At 41.5% G+C, this 18,420-nt stretch overlaps 1 protein-coding gene across 3 annotated transcripts in view; it reads left to right on the forward strand.

Moving 5' to 3' along the window:
- Nucleotides 1-18,420, forward strand: part of ADK (adenosine kinase) — a 291,562-nt gene that overhangs the window by 228,269 nt on the left and 44,873 nt on the right. For all 3 annotated transcript variants that reach the window (XM_080403196.1, XM_080403195.1, XM_080403197.1), the window contains one exon: nucleotides 14,509-14,544. In XM_080403196.1, coding sequence (XP_080259322.1) covers nucleotides 14,509-14,544 — 36 coding nt within the window. The remainder of the gene's footprint in view (nucleotides 1-14,508; nucleotides 14,545-18,420) is intronic.

Genomic DNA, 18,420 nt, shown 5'->3' on the forward strand with positions numbered 1-18,420 from the left:
CCAGCTTTATATAGCGATGCCACCATTTAGACTCTCTAAACGTGATCACAGGCCTCTGGAGGGACATGAAGTCCTAAAGTAGCAAGGCGGCAACTTTTCTTGACTTCCATGTTGACTGCGAATTGTGTAAAAGGATCCAAAAAAGCCTTTTTTGTGGTGTTTTAATTAGTAGTCATTAATAAGTAATTCTAATTGCTTCAGTTTTTATTTAGATTCTCTCCATTCTCCTGTGTGTTTTTCTTAGGAAGAAATCCTCAGTATGTTTGTGTTTATCTAGGCAGCAAGTGGAATTTGTGACTGATCCTTTCGGAGCCCAGGTGTACCCCTCAGTCAGGGCGCCGTGAGCTGGCGCTGGAGGGGTGGCCGGCAGAGCCAGGCGGCTCGGTGTGTCGGTGCGAGTGCTGCGCTCCAGGGGCGCGTTGAGCTGTGTGACCGCCCGGCTTACTGGCTCGGGCAGTGCTGAGACCTCTGCGGTGCTCCGCTGCCTGATGGAAACGTGCCCAAACACTTCGGTCGCCTCTGACCTCTGCACAGACATACTAGTCCCTGTATAATTTACCAGATGGCCTTCAGCAGCGACCCCTCGGCGGTAAGGGGCAGCTCCAGCGAGGCAGTGGCGTGTGTCCGCCCTGCTTCCCGTTGATGGGCAGGAACGCGGGGAGCTGTGCCCGGCGAGCCCCCTCTCCCTGCAGCTGGGCGTCTCTCAGATAGATTAGGTCACTCGATGTCTCCCTGCTTTCAAAGTCAAGAGTGTGTTTGTTCCAGCTGTGGTGTTAAAAAGCTAACTCCATTTACACCTACAGGAACGGTCTGGCCAGAGTGGCTTCTATACCGGCTCAGTGCAGAAGCACGTGCCTCTTGTATGTGGTTGACGGTATAACATACACTCGCATTTGCTGGCACCGCCAACAGACTTAGGAATAAATCTGCCTTGATTTCTGGATGAAGGCTGTCTTTCTCCTACTAAAATCTGACATGCAATTCTTGCTCTGTATCTGCTCAAGAATTGTATTTCTTCTCTGTCCTCTTGCTGGTGCAGCCACCCTGTCTGGGGTGGATTCCATGCGTGTGATGCTCACACACGTGCTGCTCTGCTGCCAGGAGCAGAGGACCTAATTTTTTGTGACATGAAAAGAAACTGGCTGGTACAGTACATTACTAAATGCTAGAGACTTATTTCATGAAATGGGAGCACCGCAGGGGAATCTGGCAAGGAAGATGTGTTTATGTAACTGAATTGAGTGTTGCAACTGCCATCACTTAGTTCCCTTGGCTGCAGTGAGCGAGTTGTGAGAGGAAAACAATCCAAACAGAGATCCTCAGACACAGAGGGCAGCTCTAATTACATACAAATAATTAATAAAAATGAAATGCAGTGGTATTAGAAAATACCATTCATTTGCTTACGTGATAGTGTGTACCGAGCTGGTTGATAGGGACAGAAACACCCAGGCTTTTGCACTTTGATATGAAGTTTGTATTCCTTGGGTATCCTCAGCATATTCTGATATCCCAGGGAGATTCATGACACAAGAGTAATTGCACATAATGTAAATAAGATCTGCATTAGTTGGCTCTTTCACTCAGAATCTTTTTCCAAGTCCAGATGTGTGATGTTTAAATGTTAGCAGAATAGAGTCCTTATGAAGTAGCTTTATCAAATGCAGCTAGTTTTCCAGCAAAACGGAGAAAACATAAATTAGAGCTCAAGACCTTGGTCAAATCTGGTGCATAAAATTTTATGGTTATATTTAATGTTCCATATGTGCTTTGGACAAGTGCCATGTTTGTAAAGAACTGCTTCAATATTATTTTTAAAAAGTGACACTTTTAGCACAGTATCCTCTGCAAACTGTTCACTGCTCGTCATGTACGCCAGCCAGGCTCCAAATAAACTTTGTTTTCATGGTCTAAACCAACGATCAAAATGCCTTTTAGAGCATGGTGGTTTTCAAAACATGGCATGGGGGATGTCACATGTGACTTTTTGAAGTATAATTCGGAAGGCTTGATTAGCTTAACTGAAAGAGGAGAGCGTATGATGTAAAAATCTTAACGAGAGACAAGGAATTAGAAGATGTATACATGTCCGCTAGTGCTGAATATGTGTTCTGGCTTGTAGTTTATAACATAATTAGATTTTACTATGTTATGTGAGCACTACATTCTTCCTAGCTCTTAGGAAAAGCAAACCTCAGACCGAGGAGGTTCTACAAATTTGTGCCACTTTTCAGAGGTCCTAGTCTATTTTTTTCTTCATTTCCCCAAATCCCTAAATAGCTGTCTTTAAAAAAGAAAAAAAAAAAAACCAACTTCCAATGCAGCATCTGGTGTGCTGTTATTGCCACTACTTTCGCTCTGAAAGCATAGCACTACTGTTTTAGAATGTTCCCATTCATTTGTTGTCTGGTATTTGGCCAAAAAAAAATTATTAGTAATGTAAGAGAAAGAAGTAAATTTTCAAGAGCCCAAATCAGAATGTACTCTGAACAAAAGAACAGCGCTGCTTTGACCCTACAGCTCGTTTGAAATTTTGCGTAAAATGGAAGAGACACGGCGTCTTGGAAGAAATCACAGGGATTCTTTGTGTTGGAAAGTGTGAGGCAAACTAAATAGCTTGAAATAACTTCTGTTGTATTTAAACACAAATATAATGCTACAAGCAGAGGAAAAAAAATATATTATTTACACTTCTAAGCACTCAGGAGGTGTGAGAATTCTGTGGCGAAGGGCTTGAGCAAGTACTTAGCTAAAAATAACCTGTCCAAAGCTGAATTACTACTACTATTACTATGACTACTAATTTCAGCTTCAGAATAATTTGCAATCTTACATTTGTCATGTAATAAAATAAGAAACATATCAGGTGCAATTTCAGGTTAATTTGCAGTATGCTAGCATATACTGGGGATATAGTAATGGTTAACAAATACAGAAATGTGTATTAAAATATGTCAGTCTGTTATCTCAGTTAATTAAAAAATAATTGTGAGGCAAATCCTAAAATAAATGGAGCATTTTAAAGACACCGGAGTAGAGGTTCTGTTTTGAAGTACAGCTTGGGATTAAAAAACGTTCTTTGAGCCTGGGAGTACATGGAGAATGTGTGTGTGGTAGAATCAGAGATGGTTAGCTCTTTGTATGCTTACGTACAAAATCTGTAAAACGTTACTGCTTGAAAACTCTGATACGTTTTTATGATCCTTTAGAATACACAACTGGTGCCACTACGAGAGTGTCCTTGCTTAGCAGAGATTTAGAGAACTGAGAGAACTGCTCCTACAAAAAGAGCACAGTTGAAACTCTAAGTTTGCTTTTATTCAGACATAGACCAAATTTTTCATTTGCCTTCTGTGTGGACCAAGTCCGGATTTCACTTTTCAGCTTGGCTTTAAAAGTTACCTGTGTGAATTTACAAACTGAAGAGCAATAGTATATAGCACATGGTTTAACAACCTCAGTCATTACACCATAAGAAAAATGTATTTGTGCTTTAATATTTTATAACTAGTGAATGTATCAAATGATATTTTAAGAGAGGATAGATAATAATTCATTGCAACTATATTAACAGGGTAAAGTTGCTTCATAGTAACAAAAAGATACATCGGTACTGTTGGAGGTGAAAGGTGATGTGACCGGTGTATTTCAAGCAATAGCTGTAGGTCTTCATAACCTAAAAGTGCTCAGAAAACTTGAACATGCCATTAAGTTGTGGTGGTTTAGTGGCTGTGATTCTTTTGCAGGCACGTGGAGTTTTTTCCCTAGTTAGAGGTCTAGAGATTTAAAATGCTTGTGAAAACCACTGGTGTAACCAGGAAGGGTTTGGAGAGCCGAGTGCATGTAGAAGATGGAAATACAGAAGGTTTCAGAGAGGGAGATCACCTTTGTTTTGTCAGGAGCGATGTATGCATTTGGGAAGGTCTTGTGTATGTGTGCATATATACATATATGTGTGTGTGTGTGCGCGTGTGTACATAAAGTTGATTTAACAGGGTGGGCAAATGCCCGACAGTGAAACCCACTATGGATTCAGCTTCTTATCAGTATTACTGCTGCATATCCAGTGCACCTTATAGCAAATGATCACACTGAAAGAAAGGGGCTTGCACACACTTACCCATGTAATAATGCATAGCACTTTTAATAAATAAGTTGTTGTCATAATTATGTTGTTATGTATTAGATGAAAGATTACCGATCTTTGATGCAGGAATGCAATTTTCCATAATTACATCATTTAATCTTGCATTTTTTTTCTATAGGAGTTCATGCATATTCATACATCATTTTATATTCTTTTTGGCATCTTAGTCTTTATCATTTTCCTTTTTTTGTTGAGTATGGTGTCTTAAAAGTAGAAAGTAGTGCTGAGAAGGCTTATGGTTTGCTTTCTGTCGTAGGACTTCTGAACCCCACTTCTTGAAAAATTTAACTTCCCTGCGTGAAAGTATAGTAACAAAACCAACCAGTAGGATAGTCATGATCTTTTTGCCTGAGCCAATTTTTAAAGAAAAAAGCAATTATGACAGAATGAGAGTGATTTGAATGCATGAAGCAGTTGGTTATAGATAATTTGAATGAATGTCTACTGCCAAACATATTATAACCTACGTGAAATATTTAGGTGAAGTTCAGTGGTCAAGACATTAATGGGCTTCCATGTATTCTTCATCCTCCGTGTGCTGTGCTCATTCTAGCAGTGCTTTGGCCCGCTGAAGCTGGATGGAGGAGTCTTCCGAGTCTCTGAGAGATACTGCTAATTTGTCAGAACCGCTTGTTCCGCTTCATTTGTAGTTCACGACTATCCTCACCTGCTGTGTGGCTGTGGCTAGTTGCTTTGTTTCTTTAGCTGTTTCTTTTCCATCCTAACAGTCACCTGACTTTTCTGCATATATCAGTAAGTCTTTGAAAGATTCTTCCCCTGTCTGCCTAGCCCTGGCATGGATTTTATCCCATGCCTGCAGTCAGTAGCTGCTATTTTAATGCAAAGTATAACACCAAATTTCAAAGACCTTGACAGCCTGGAGAAATCGGACGATGGGAATCTTGGGAAGTTCAGCAAATGAGAACGGACAGCCCTCTTACCTGGGGAGGAATGTTGGTCCCAGGACAGGGTGGGAACCAGCTGGCTGGAAAGCAGCTTTGTGGAAGATGACCTCGGGATCCCAGTAGGAAAAAGAATGGATTCCAGCCAGCACCGTGCCCTCACAGCAAAGGCTGCTGACAGCATCCTGGGCTGCATTAGGGAGGAGCACTGCTGGCCGATGGAGGGCTGTGATCCTTTCCCCCTACTCGGAACTGGTGAGATGGCTCTGGAGTGCTGGGCCCAGCTGTGGGCTTCCCAGCATGAGGAAGACCTAGACTTACTGGGGTGATACCAGCGAAGGGCCACAAAGATGGCTGAGGGTTTGGAGCATCTGTCGTATGAGATGACTGAGCACCTCCAGAAGAGGAGGCTTAGTGAGATCTTATCAACAAATACAAATACTTAAAGAGAGGTGGGAAACAAGAGGTGGGAGCCAGGCTCTTCACAGGAGTGTCCAGGCACAGGACAAGAGGCAACAAGTACAAATGCAACTACAGGACGTTCCGCTTAAACATAAGAAAAAGCTTTTCCTGTGAGGGTGGTCAAATGCTGGAACAGAATTCCCAGGGAGGCGGTGGAGTCTCCAGCCTTGGAGATAGGCAAAGCCCAACAGTCCTGGGCAGCCTGCCTTAGCTGGCCCCACTTGAGGAGTGGGGTTGGACTAGATGAAGTTCTGAGACCCCTTCCGACCTCAACTACTTTGTGATATTATTTTTTTTAACACCTCTTTCAAATGTGTTGCAAATCGTGACCCCTCTAATTTCATTACTTTTCTCTCAGTCTCTGCCCTGTCTTAATCCATCCCAGGTTCAGGTTGGCTTCCCTTAGATAAGGAGCAAATATACCAAGAAACACTCATCCTCAAACACTTAATGGTCAGAAGCAGGTAAATTCTAACTTCTATAGATTCGAAAAAAAATCACGCAAGAAATTAGCAACTTGTCCAAGGTGATAAACAATGCCTTAGTCACATCTGGAACTGGAGCTCATGTTCCACAGTCAGGACCACACTGACCTAACTGTGGGCAGGTTGAAAATTTGGGTTTCCATGCAACGACCATGTTGTGAGAGAGAGCCACTAGCAGAGACTGAGAACTAGGTTTTTCCTTCCATAAAGTAGCTGCAGTAGCTAAAACTGAAAATACCAGAAAAAAATTGTCTTGAATGTTCCTATCTTGGACATAGATAACTGCATCATTGAATTAGCATTGACCAGCACAACAAACTCTGATAAGAATCTTTAAGTCAACTGAGTTCAAACTTCATGGAAAGGGTAAAAAGTGTAGTAGTAAGGTCAGTTAAAAAGTCGGTGGTACTGCCAGAGGCTGCAGTAAGCCGTTTTATTTCCTTGCTGGAGTTAACAATCGGTGCAAGCCTAGCACACGAGGAGTGTTAGGCGATGATTGCTCTTTACAGGGTTCCCCGTACCATAGCCTTAGTTATAATTCTAAATGGCTGCGCATGACATCATACCAAACAAAGTATATAAAACAACTCAATTTCACTGCTAAAAACGCGTTACCCTTTCAGCTGGACTGGAGACAAGTCCTGCTGGATCCCAGCACTTCTAGCACAGTATCTGATTATTCTCTCCATCTGAAATTGCTAGACAAGAATATCTTGTCAGTGATTTGAGGCTGGTCTGAGTGGTTGCAATCATAGAAGGCCTTGCTGAAAATGAGGCAATCTTTTATTTCTGTTTGTCGTCCTTCAGCCAGAAAGTTAGCACTAAGAGCATACCATAAGCAGTATTAAAGACTTCAAAAGAGCCCACACATCTTTTATTTTTATATCTGTATAAAGTTCTTATCTTCTAGCTACTAAATTAATTTTAAGATCTTTGTTTTCATTTTTATGATGTTCTGATTCAGTGATGTTTAAGGAAGGGGTCTTCTCTTTCTCGTCTGAACGTGATGCATCTATTGTAAAGGTCGAGACGGACGCGTTTGTATAGAGAGGCGGTGTAAGGAAGTGTCGTTCACTCATTTGGTGCTTATGATATGTGAGGAGAGCTGCCCATACAGAATCGTAGGTAGTTCAGTTCTTTAGGTAAGGTTGTAAGCTAGAGATATAAGTAATAGCGCTTTATCCATCATAAAATTTCAAAATGGCTCAGAGGCATATCACTGCCGCAGCTGTTGCAGACCCTGTAATGGCATTAAGCTCTGACTCAGGGTGATTTTTTTCCATAGAAGATTCTAGCAGGAACTATAATTCTGGTAATAACCTGAATAGGAGAATAAATAACTTGAATATTAATGAATTGTACGTGATGCAGACGGTCCGGGGTGAACCCAAGCAGAACAGGAAACACATTTCTTTCTCAATTCTTTTCACACTAGGCTTTTTCAGACAAAACCCTCTGGTGCTCTGCCAGAACCCCCTCTGAACGTTACAACTTTAACCCCATATGGTATTTATACTTGTTCTGATTATTCACTTGAACTGATTATTATTATTTTCTATTTTCACCTACTGGGTGAAGGCAGTGTCGATACATTTATCAGTATCTTTAGTATTACTGGAGCAAGCTGAAATAATATTTTAGGATATGATACGAACTCTTGCTATCCTTTATGAAGAAAAGCCGTTTTGAGGTCTGGCACTGCTCATGGGAAAAGGAAAGAGGGAAGAAAACACCTCTGTGTTCCCTTATGATAATCTGCCCATCCAATTAATGCCAGCTGTGCTTTCTTCAGTAATAACCAGCAAGGGGTAGATACTTGCTCAGATGCTGCTGATTCTGGATGTTGATTCTCAAGCTGTTTGCGGGGCCTGTCCGTTCTGTGCCCGCTTTTATTGATCTCCGGGAATGTGAACAGGTGTGCGCTGCTGACCGCATCAAGGATTAGTCTTCTGTGCTTGTCAAAGGGAAATAATATTGAAGCATTACAGTCGTGTGACGCATCCCCAAGCATAGCTCCAACTTTGTCTGCTGTAGCAGAGTTTCAGCAGATAGACGTTTGTTTCAGAAAATTTGCTGATGGTTCTTTTGACTCCTGTTTCTCAAACTCTCGTACGACCCATGTGAAAGCAACTATCTCTGGGGGAGAGAAAAGCAAGAAGAGGAAGGATAAAATCCCTTTGGCTTCCTGAGCCCTGAATGTCTTTATAAATGACCGTTTTTTAATAAAGGCATATGAGCTTGTATTGCTTTTACACAGTGAAATGTAGTAATAGTTGACCTTACAGTAATGCCTGTCTAAATCAGGCTGCAATGACATAAAAGGCTGGATGGGACAAACTACAGTAGTTAGAGTAACCGTTAATAACTCTTTAGCGCTGAATTGAAGAGGAACATATGTATCTTACCGCTAACCACAATAAATGTACTGTTACCACTAAAGGTTAAGTGATCCAGCTGGAACTATGTCCTGTAGACTTTGCATCCATTCATTTTAAATAACAGAATAAAAGCGGCCATTTGTTGAAATCATGTTTTCAACTGATCATCGGGTAGTCTACGGCAGCATCTACCTCTGATCTCTTTGGTAGGTCATGATTGTCATTACCACAGCTTTGACGTCACCCCTATTTGCATAGCGTGAGAGTAATTATAGTTCTCACGTGCTGTTGTCATGTTAGGAACTGTGGGTCTGCTGTTACGTACGTGTGCATGTTTCTATGGGCATCCGTTATTTTCTCACTTGAAGCTGGGACGGGCGATAAAACCAGGTGTAACTGAGTTTGGCTTTGTGTAGCATCTGCAGGGAAAAGCGGTATAAAGACAGATCGTATTGCTGTGTGCTTGTGGGCTGCATGAAATGCTTGGGTTGGGTATAAGAACACCCCACCGACTGTGTCATGAACTTGGTGGGTGTATGTATGTCGTCTTTGTCATAATGCAAAGACACGGGCTGAAAATCCATTGTCCTGTCTGTGCCTTAAGCTGCATTTCCAGGGTCACATTTAGTGTAAGCTGGCCTGGAGCTAGAAGAGTGGAAAGCACGGCACGGCGCAGCTCACTAGCCCCACTGCTTAAACACGAGCTTAGCTCCCACAGTGTGACCAGTGGTTTTTGAAAGAAATACCAAAAGAAGGGCACATGGCCATCTTGGTACGTCATTTGGCATGACTTACCTTCTGACAAAACAGGAGGGAAATTTTAGCAAAAGGTGTCTTTTATTGGCCCATATGCAGAATTGCTGGGCACAACAGCAACTGCTGACATCAGCGGTTCTGGTACTCTCGTGCCTATGGAGTATATAAAACTAAGGGTATAGCTCTGAAAGCACAGAATTTTATAAGGAGGCTCTTTGTCAGGGAAAGGGAAAGATGGCAGGAAGGACGGGTGTGCCTGCCTAAGGAAAGCTGAGCTACAAGTGTTAATAATTATATTATAGTAAAGCAAAAGACTTTCATGGCTCTATAGTGCAGCGAGACAAATAATACACGCATTTTTGATTGGTTGTGGTTGTTTTGTTTTGTTTTAAGAAGTTTTAAAAGTATACTGTCCTTTAGGGAATCATAGCTAAAAATGCCTGTTTCAGGAATACAAACGGTGGGCACCTATCTCTGAGGAAGGAGACTGTCGATATAAAACAATACTAAAAACTTTGATTATTTGAGTCAGCCTTCTACAGAACCAAGTTGTAGATATCAGTGTGCATCGCTTCCAAGGAAGTCTTCTCTTTTTCCCTATTTGCTTGCTTGACTTTGTTGTCGCTCATTTCACTTGGACAGCAGGGGTTTACTGCTAGAGAAGATTAGTGAAACTAACTGTTGCCGCCGCAAACAAGGCAATCTGTAGGAAAGCCAGAGAGGGTACAAAGAACACCAGGTTATGCCAGGACTGGAGACAAGCTCAGGGGTGGGATGGATAGCACTGGGTGATGATACCAAAGAAAAAGGGAGTTATGAGTGAGATAACTGTAGACTTTAATGTGTTCAGGGAAACAGCGTACATGGCAGAAAACTCACGATTACTTCTGAAATGTATGAAAGGAAGGAAATGTCTCAGATTTGTTTTTTAGAAGATTTTAGCAGTTAAAAAAGTCTTGTAAGGTGTAGTGGTGGAAGTGCTATTCAAGTTATAATCAGGCATGGCTGGCACCGGTAGGAACGGTTCCACCAAATGCGGACCCTAAGTGGAGGGCCCTCGTGGGCGTTTACTGCTGCTCACTGAGTGGGTCCCCTCAAGCTGGCTGGTTTGTTCCTTGCTGGCGTTCCGCGCTCTGCACCGCGCTGTGCCCCAGGGACCTTCCAGCACGGCTGCCCGTGCTGCGTGTGCGTGCCGGGCTGAGCTCCCAGTGCCTCGCCGGCCAGCCTGCACCAGCAGCACGGGAAGAGGGGCTACCCCTGAAATTGTGAATAGGGCTTGGTGTGGGCTTGTTTGGGGTAGGTGGATCAGCAAGTTTACGGTTGTCACAATAGAAACTCCCCACGAACCTGCCAGTAATCTCTGAATTTAAAAAAATGGATCACATCCAGTGGGGGGTGGGAGGTGGTGGTTCGTTGTGGGGTTTTTTTCTCCCCCGAGGCAAAACGGAGCGTTAGAGAGAGCTGCAGAGGGTAGCACTGCGATATGGCAGTTTAGGTTATTCTGTGAGATATTTCCTCTACCAAGGAGGATGGCAGGGGAGGGATTAGCTGCAGTGTCCCCTGCATTTGCTTTCTTGCGTAATTACGGGAAATGCATTAAGTGTGCGAGGGTATCATTGCTGTCCTGCTGTTTTATCATTTCTTTATGAGATAATGTTGATTTCAGCAATGAAATGCAAATCTAGTTTACAGTGCTCCTTTTTTTCTGTGTAACCGTTAAAATACGTATTGTAGATAATACTGCTGGCAGTGCTTTTGAAACAGTCTTTGTCAGTTAATTTCGGCAATACGTGGTTTTAAATGCTGTTTAATGCGACCGCGTGAGTTTTATGATGGCCTACATGAATTAATTTTAACCCAACGTGCATGTTGTTACCATTTTGGCTGTAATTTGATCAAGTCATCGTAAAACCTTGGAATCAACAGAAAAAAAAATTTGGATGTGTCAAGAACATTTAATATATAGTGTGCCTTCTGTGTGCTGTGGCAAAGGGAACGTACAGTTATTGAAGTTGAGCCATCTTAACTATAATCATAAAATTCTTTTTAACGCAGGGGGCTAACAAATACTTCTTGGAATGTAGATGCGAATAGATTTTGTGTTTGGAGGGTGTGTTTCTGTTTACTTCTAAACAAATAGTTTGTATCGCTGGAGATAAAAGGGCCCAGAATTTTAACAAGACCTGTTATAATTAGCCCCAACGTAGATTATAAACAGCCCCATTTACTAAATGCTGGGGCTCCAGCAGCAATAAAATACATGCAAGAATGGCAATAGATTTCAGCTAGCGAGCGAGTTCAAACATCAGAGCAAGGCCAGCACTAGCAGAAGTTGTCTTCTTTTATTGTTCTCTCTTTAATTTATCTCGCTTTCCTGTGTAAACTGCTCACTGTTGTGCAAAGAGAGGGTGTGTGTTAACTTTGGTGACATTGTGTTACTCCCATTAAGTAACGCTGCGCACAGGGATTTTTCAGCGTGACTGTACTTAGGTGTTCCCCTCGCCAAACTGCGTGAGCCAAGTAAGGTTTCAGAACCAAAACCAAACCCCATTTCTACTTCAGGTGGTACGGCCTTAAATTCACCGTTGCGGTTAGTAAAAAGACTATATAGAAAAAAGACCGTGAGTTTTTAATATATTTAGTATGAAAGAGTAAAGAGGTGGGGGAGGGGGTTTTATGCAATCTGTTCTCTTGCAGACAATAATGAAAATGCTGAGTTGGAGTAATGAATGAATGAATGAATAATGTCTAAAGTTTTATCAAAATTGGAAGAATTCCTGAAATGAAGCCTCCTAAGAAAATCCTGTTCTGTCGCTGTTTTGCTTTGCTGTTGTCGCATGTCATGCATGAATGAAAATGCTGCATTCTCTGGGGAGCGGTAAAGCTTCTGTGTAGGTTGTTTATTTCCTTAATCCCTCCTTCTTCGTGATTTCCAATGTCAGATGTAAAATGGAAAGCCTGTAAATACAGTGATTATCATACTGATGATCACCTGCATCGGGGAACGCCCTGGCTGGCCGCTGTAACCCTAGCAGTCCCCACATGTTACAGCCACTTAGATTTTAACCTGACTACTTTATTAGAGACGTGAAGCTCAGTGTGAGGTGCCCTAGGGCTGCACAGATGGGTTCTGCTTGTTTCCTGTTCTCACTGTTATTGTGAATAGATACTAAAAGGTTCTCATCGCTTTTATCTGGTTAATTTACTTTGAACTGTCCCTGGCGTTCAGGGCCTGCCTCTCACATTTCTCACCATTTTGCAAACACCAAACCGTAGTCTCCAAATGCACGTTTGGAGCTTTGTTATCTTTTTTTACTAGAAGGGCCTTAATTCTTAGAGGGATGTGATGCTGAGAGAGGCTGGTCATAGGGGGCTGGAGGGGCACGGTCCTTACGGAGAGAAGCTGCTCGGGAGTTACTGGGAGGTTCAGTTGATAGGAGAGGAGAAAATTAAGATTGCTGTTGTTCTTTGGCGCGTTCAGACACCCTTAGATTAGAGGTCAACTGCAGGAAAATCTATGATTGTACGCTAGCGACCATTATTCATGTAGCCAGGCAGCAGACCAGGCTAAAAGATGACGTTCTGACAGGAAAATCCGAAGAAGAGATACTTTTTAACAAATGTGCAATCATTTATCCTTTCTTGTGGAAGGGCCGGGTGTTTCAAACCACATGTGCAATGCATGGGTGCTCCAGTACAGAAAATTAAGATTAATTCTCTTGAAAGTCTCCCATGTAAGGAAACACGACTTAACTGGAATAATTTTTATTTCATGTACTTGGTGTCCAGTTTCCTGGCCAAACAATAGTTTAGCACAGATGTTAATGTCCTGCTGCATTGGGACATTAAAGAAATCCGCTTAGGACGGATCAGTGTAACTTCCGACTTCAATTGCGCGACCCAAAACCTGAGGTTGAAGAAGTAGTCTAGCTACGCTGTGTAATTTTTAGTCCGTCTTCTTATTCTCTGCCCCTTTATTGCTCCCTTATTTCTCTTATTTTGGGGTTGGGTTGGGTTTTTTTCGGTGACCCGGTCCCGTTTGAGGCTCCCCCAATTGTGTTGCAGTTCATTGTAAGCGCATCACTTCAGAGTGGAAACTTGCAGGCTCCTTTTTTCAGACGAGCGTCGGCTTTGTTAATCACATGCTGGTTTAGGAAAACACTGCATGATATCTTTGAACCCTACACTCCTTCTTGACAGCCAGGCTAGCAAATGTCATTGACTGTGTGATGTACAAGAAGGAATTCAATTGTAAGTAAATTGTCAAAGTGGCTAACCTTGCCCGCACCCAATTGTCAGGACCATGATTCAGTTTTTCTGTCAACATCAGCTAAGGCTAACCCGGCCAGCCTTATGCTTCTGCGGCGAAGCAGCCTGAGGAGTTGTGCTTTTCAGCTTATCACATTTTATTAACCTCAACTTACTGTTGTTATAATCAATTGTACCCACTTCAGATTCCTCTGTTGCCCCCAGACTGGCGGATCGTGTAGGTCCACAAGTGTGTATTTTCTGCAGGCTGTCGTAGGGACACCGAACTTGCGTGGTTTGACACGGTGGTTGGTTTTGTTTAGCTGGATCAACTCGCCGTTTGGGCTCCAGACTTACCCTTCTATTAATGTCACTTGGCAAAGATAATCTGGAAGAATGGTGAGTTAAACCGTGAAGGCTTTGAGGGTTTTCTCCCATATTTGCAGCGTTAAGGTAGACAGCGAGTAGGGCGGAAACATCGCTATTGTCTACTGTCTCCTTGCTTTTGTTTCAAAACAGATTTTAATTGCTCCGATTAATATAAATAAGAAATGAGGGCATTCTGATACCCTGATGTTGCCTCAGTTCTTTCAGGAAAAGAACGTAGTTAAATTGCCTAAAGCAGTGATTAAGACATCAGAGTATTTTAAAACGCTCATCTGATTCCACCACAAGGGTTTGAACACATTTTGTGATCCAGTTTTTCTAACGCGCTGTAGATGACAAAATGTTTTCTTTTAAAATGGCTCGCTAACCTGTGTCCCATGAAGCGCCGTACGTAAATGGAGCTACGATACAGTTTCCGTTAAAAACATGTCTGAGGGATATTTGGATATGAAGCAGTGGTTTCCTAGTCAGAGTCCTATCTCCAGAAGTAACTTTCCTTGCCTGGAAAAAAACCATACTGTACCTTCCTTGTTTGAACTTGGGAAATGTGTTGACTTCGTACTGTTGTTGGGCTTGAGGGAAGGAGGGGGAAGCGTTTGGTGCGACTATCAGAATTGAACAACTGTATATGGGTATATTGAGATAATCGTGTAAAAGGAAAACTGGCTGAATGAGTTTCAAAATGTGTTATTTCTTCATTATCTAGCACTTTATAATTAACTGTTCTTTTTTTATTATTTCAGGAAGCTGCCACTTTTGCTAGAGAGCAAGGCTTTGAGGTGAGTTAACCCACAATTGCACACTAAACAGATCCTAAAGGGTTTTTTTCTTGCTGATAATGAAGTTCTTTTGGACAATGATTGATGTGCTATTATACTCTCCAAGCCTCGCAGCGGTTGCCATGGAAACTTGGCAGTCGTCATGGTTTCTTTGTTCTGCCAGCTCAGTGTTATGACGCACTCTGCTAGGTCTGCACCCAACATCGCCTACAGATGTTATTTATTGAATTTTGAAAAGCCTCTTGGGAAGCCGAGAGGTTGGGCACGGTTTCAAGCTGCCTCTGCAGATATGGGACCTGTCAGTTTGTTCAGTTAAAAAGCTACCTCATTAGCTGCATTACGCTCCGTAAGGATTCGCTGCCGAAGCAGTGGTGAAGCAAGACTAAATAGTGAAATAGAACACCGCTTAAAGAACTTAAACCCTGCCATATGCGGATTATCGTTATGCAAATGAATTTTAGCAAGGTTGTATATAAAATTGTTAGGTACTGATTAATGTAAACCGTGCCGCTACGAACAGCTTCTTTTAGAAGGGGTGGCGTGGAATTTGTGTTTCAAAACATATTGGAGTTGGTGTTTTCCATCTGTGCTCTAAAAATGTATGGTCCTCTACTTTCTTGAAGTAAACGCTGTTGATTTTGCAGTGATTTTTCAGAGCTTTTGATTTCGTCTTCTGGAGGTATTTGTTTGAATAGCATCTCCCATTGGCTACACTGGGATAACTTCATCTGGAGAGCTATCAGCTATTGGTCTCTAATGCTGGATTCAAATAGGCAGCTTTTAAATACTATAATTAATGTGACAATGGTGGTGCTAATTTTGCAGAGAGTAAGTGATCTTACTGAAATCTGAATTGCAGAACTGCACACACATGAAGCCTTTTACATGGTGGTTTTTTCCACAGGAATAGGACCCACCATAATTGATTTGTTTGCGGCGTATAAGAATAGATAGGAGTTTGACTGCTCAACACCTATTTTGCATAAATAATAGAAGCCGCGCAATTCAAACCGCATCGCTGTAAGAACGTGCCACTTTTGTGTGTGGATGGTTGCACATGGAAAAAAAAAAAAAAAAAAAAAGAGGGAAAGACTGACAGCTTTTGTTCTACAATTTAGATTTCTTTAGAACCCTACACCAGCAGGTACATCAATGCCATCGGTGTTTTAGATATTAAAACTGTGGGCTGTCCCATTTCATTTTATGTTTCCCAAATTCATGTGGCTGCTTTGTGGAAATCCAGACTTTTTATCACTGTCAATTTTCATTTGTATAATCTGTATTGTTAGCATAAAAATACACTTTGAGTTTATTCTATCAAATGAATGAATTTCACAGATGCCTCCAAATATAATATGAAGCATAACAAATTATTGGTACCCTCTGGTAGCTAGACAATAAAAAAGAAAGGAAGTAGTGTATTAAGTCTACCCATTCTATATTTTTATTGCCCCCTTGAGCTACAGACTTTGAATGTGCCTGGTTTAAATTCAGCTCTAGTGACAAACTGCTTTTGCTGGTGTCTGCTAACTACCATCGTATTAACCTTTCCATTAGTGCTTGCTTAGAGGTTTTAGCACAGTTCCTTCTGAACATCCTAAATCTGCCACATTTGATTACAGCATATCAGTAAAGTGCACAATGATTATGATCTTATCTCTTATTATCCCCTTGCTTGGCAACAACTCCCATGTCAAGTTTACTGACAGAGATGTGTAAAACTTGATAAGTGGCCACAGTCTTGTTTTCCCATTGTGCTGTGGAGGCATTAAAAAAAAATCACACTACTAATAATCTTATGAAAAAACTTAGAGCTTCAATTAGCCTTTCAATTAAAAACAAGAAAAAACAAAGCTTGTGTAATTGATTTTGTGATTTATATTGAGAAGAGAAAACTGGCAAAATGTGGAAGAGGAAAGGAAAGGACTCAAGTGACCAGGGCACAAATCAAGAGGATAGCTATCCTGGAAGTGATGAAAAGTTGCTGGTAGCTGAATTTGAATCACAGCCTGGAAAGAATTTTATTTTTTAACAAAAACAATCAGAAATCATTTAGCATAGAGAATCAGTTGTGACTAGCTGCTTTTTTTTATTTTTTTTTTCTTTTACTTAAATCATCTGCTTTTCTACCTTCCAGTATACGTGGACTAGATGCATCTTTTAAACATGGACAGACTTAAGTATATCTGAAACAATTTCTAGGGGAAGGTTAAAAAAAAAAAAAAAAGTACAATCAAGTCAACCTCAGGAAAAAATACACCTTTTCTGAAGAAATAAAATCTTGTCATAGGAAGAAGAACACACTTCCATGACACGAACCTGGGTTTTTCTTTGTAAGAGAAACCACATTCAAAGGAATTTTTATTTTGGTGGTTCACCTTGCCCAGGAGTCAGTTTTCCATTGAACTTTGCTGAGATACAAGGTATTTTTGTAAAATCAATCATGATATTTGAAGACCATTGTTTCCTTCATTTTATCTCCTGACCAACGCTTACTTGTAATAATCAAAAGTAGAACATTACTTCCGATGCAGTCTCTTCCTGGAGTGCGTCGGTGTTTTCTTTTTTGTGAATTTCATGTTCCATGACATTTTAAAACCATCAAATAAATAGTAAATTCACTGACTGTGAAGGCAGTGCTTCATCCTAATTGTACGTTGCAGTTGTCTCAGTAATCCATTGTAATAGTCACAGTTTTCATCCCAGGGAAGGCCTTGGACTTGGCTCCCCTTGAAGTGGTAGAACGGTTGTCAGTCTGGTTTAACTGGGTGTTTGTAATACGTTTCAAAAAACAAAATTGCCAGGACAAAGGTTTATGGGGGTTTATTTTTACAAAACGGCAACACTGTTTGTTCCATGTGAGAATTAGGAAAACGAAATCCTCCGTCAACATAAAACTTAGGGTTTGATTCTGTCTGCCAGCCCAAGCGCTGTGATGAAGGTAACGGGACAGCAAGTATCGAAGGGGTTAGCAGCAGCTGCCACGCAAAATAATCTTTCCTGTTGGAGGCAGAGGTCTTCTCCTAAGTAGGTATTGGTTGGGGAACCAGATCACAGAGTTTTGGTACCCTGGGCCAGATTTGGGTCTTGAAGTTAACAAGGTGCAGTGCCGAGGTCGGCTGTTCTCAGTGGATTTGTGCTTGTTTAGGTCAGGGCTGCGCTCATCCCAGCTGTTGCGGACCTGTGTGCAGGCAAAGATCCGGCGGCATAGTTTGAGCAGCAGTTTTAATTGTATGCAGTTTTTCACATACCTCTGTCTGCTCCTGGGATAGCTGATGTATGCTCTTTACACCTGCTGGAATGAATGCCACAGGCAAGGTTTTTCAGGTGCAGCATCAATAGGCAAATCATGCTTTTGTGAGACTCGTATGCCGGATTTGTTAAATCAGACTTAAGTACATAATTGGGTATGTGTGAGCATCCTGTGAATCTGGGACATGTTATAGAGGCTTTAGGACCACAAACTGATGCATTCAGCCATGTCTGTAGATACAGGATGTGTATAGGAAAGTCTCAGTAAGTGTGCAAGTGCGAGTCAGTGCAAAACAAATCTTTACTCATTACAGCTATTTGAAAATACTATATGTATTCTGAACAGAAACAGGAGGTGACAACATTTCATGATATTTGCCTGACAATGAAATGAGGGCCATAGTTCTCTGTGGTCTTAAGCTGTAAATGTTTACATACTAGCATTTATTTACATAAATATTGACATATTTTAAAACGTCACATTTGTACCATCAAAATACAACATGATGGTGAGGTGGGGAGATACATTGTGGAAAAGTTAAAGCCTCCTCAACACTAAGATTGCAGCTGTTCTGCTAGATAGGCTCTATTTTATTCTCTTCCTTTGAGTAATTGTAGTCTAGA

The sequence above is a fragment of the Falco punctatus genome (assembly GCF_963210335.1).
Source record: "Falco punctatus genome assembly, chromosome: 9".
Classification (NCBI taxonomy): Eukaryota; Metazoa; Chordata; class Aves; order Falconiformes; family Falconidae; genus Falco; species Falco punctatus.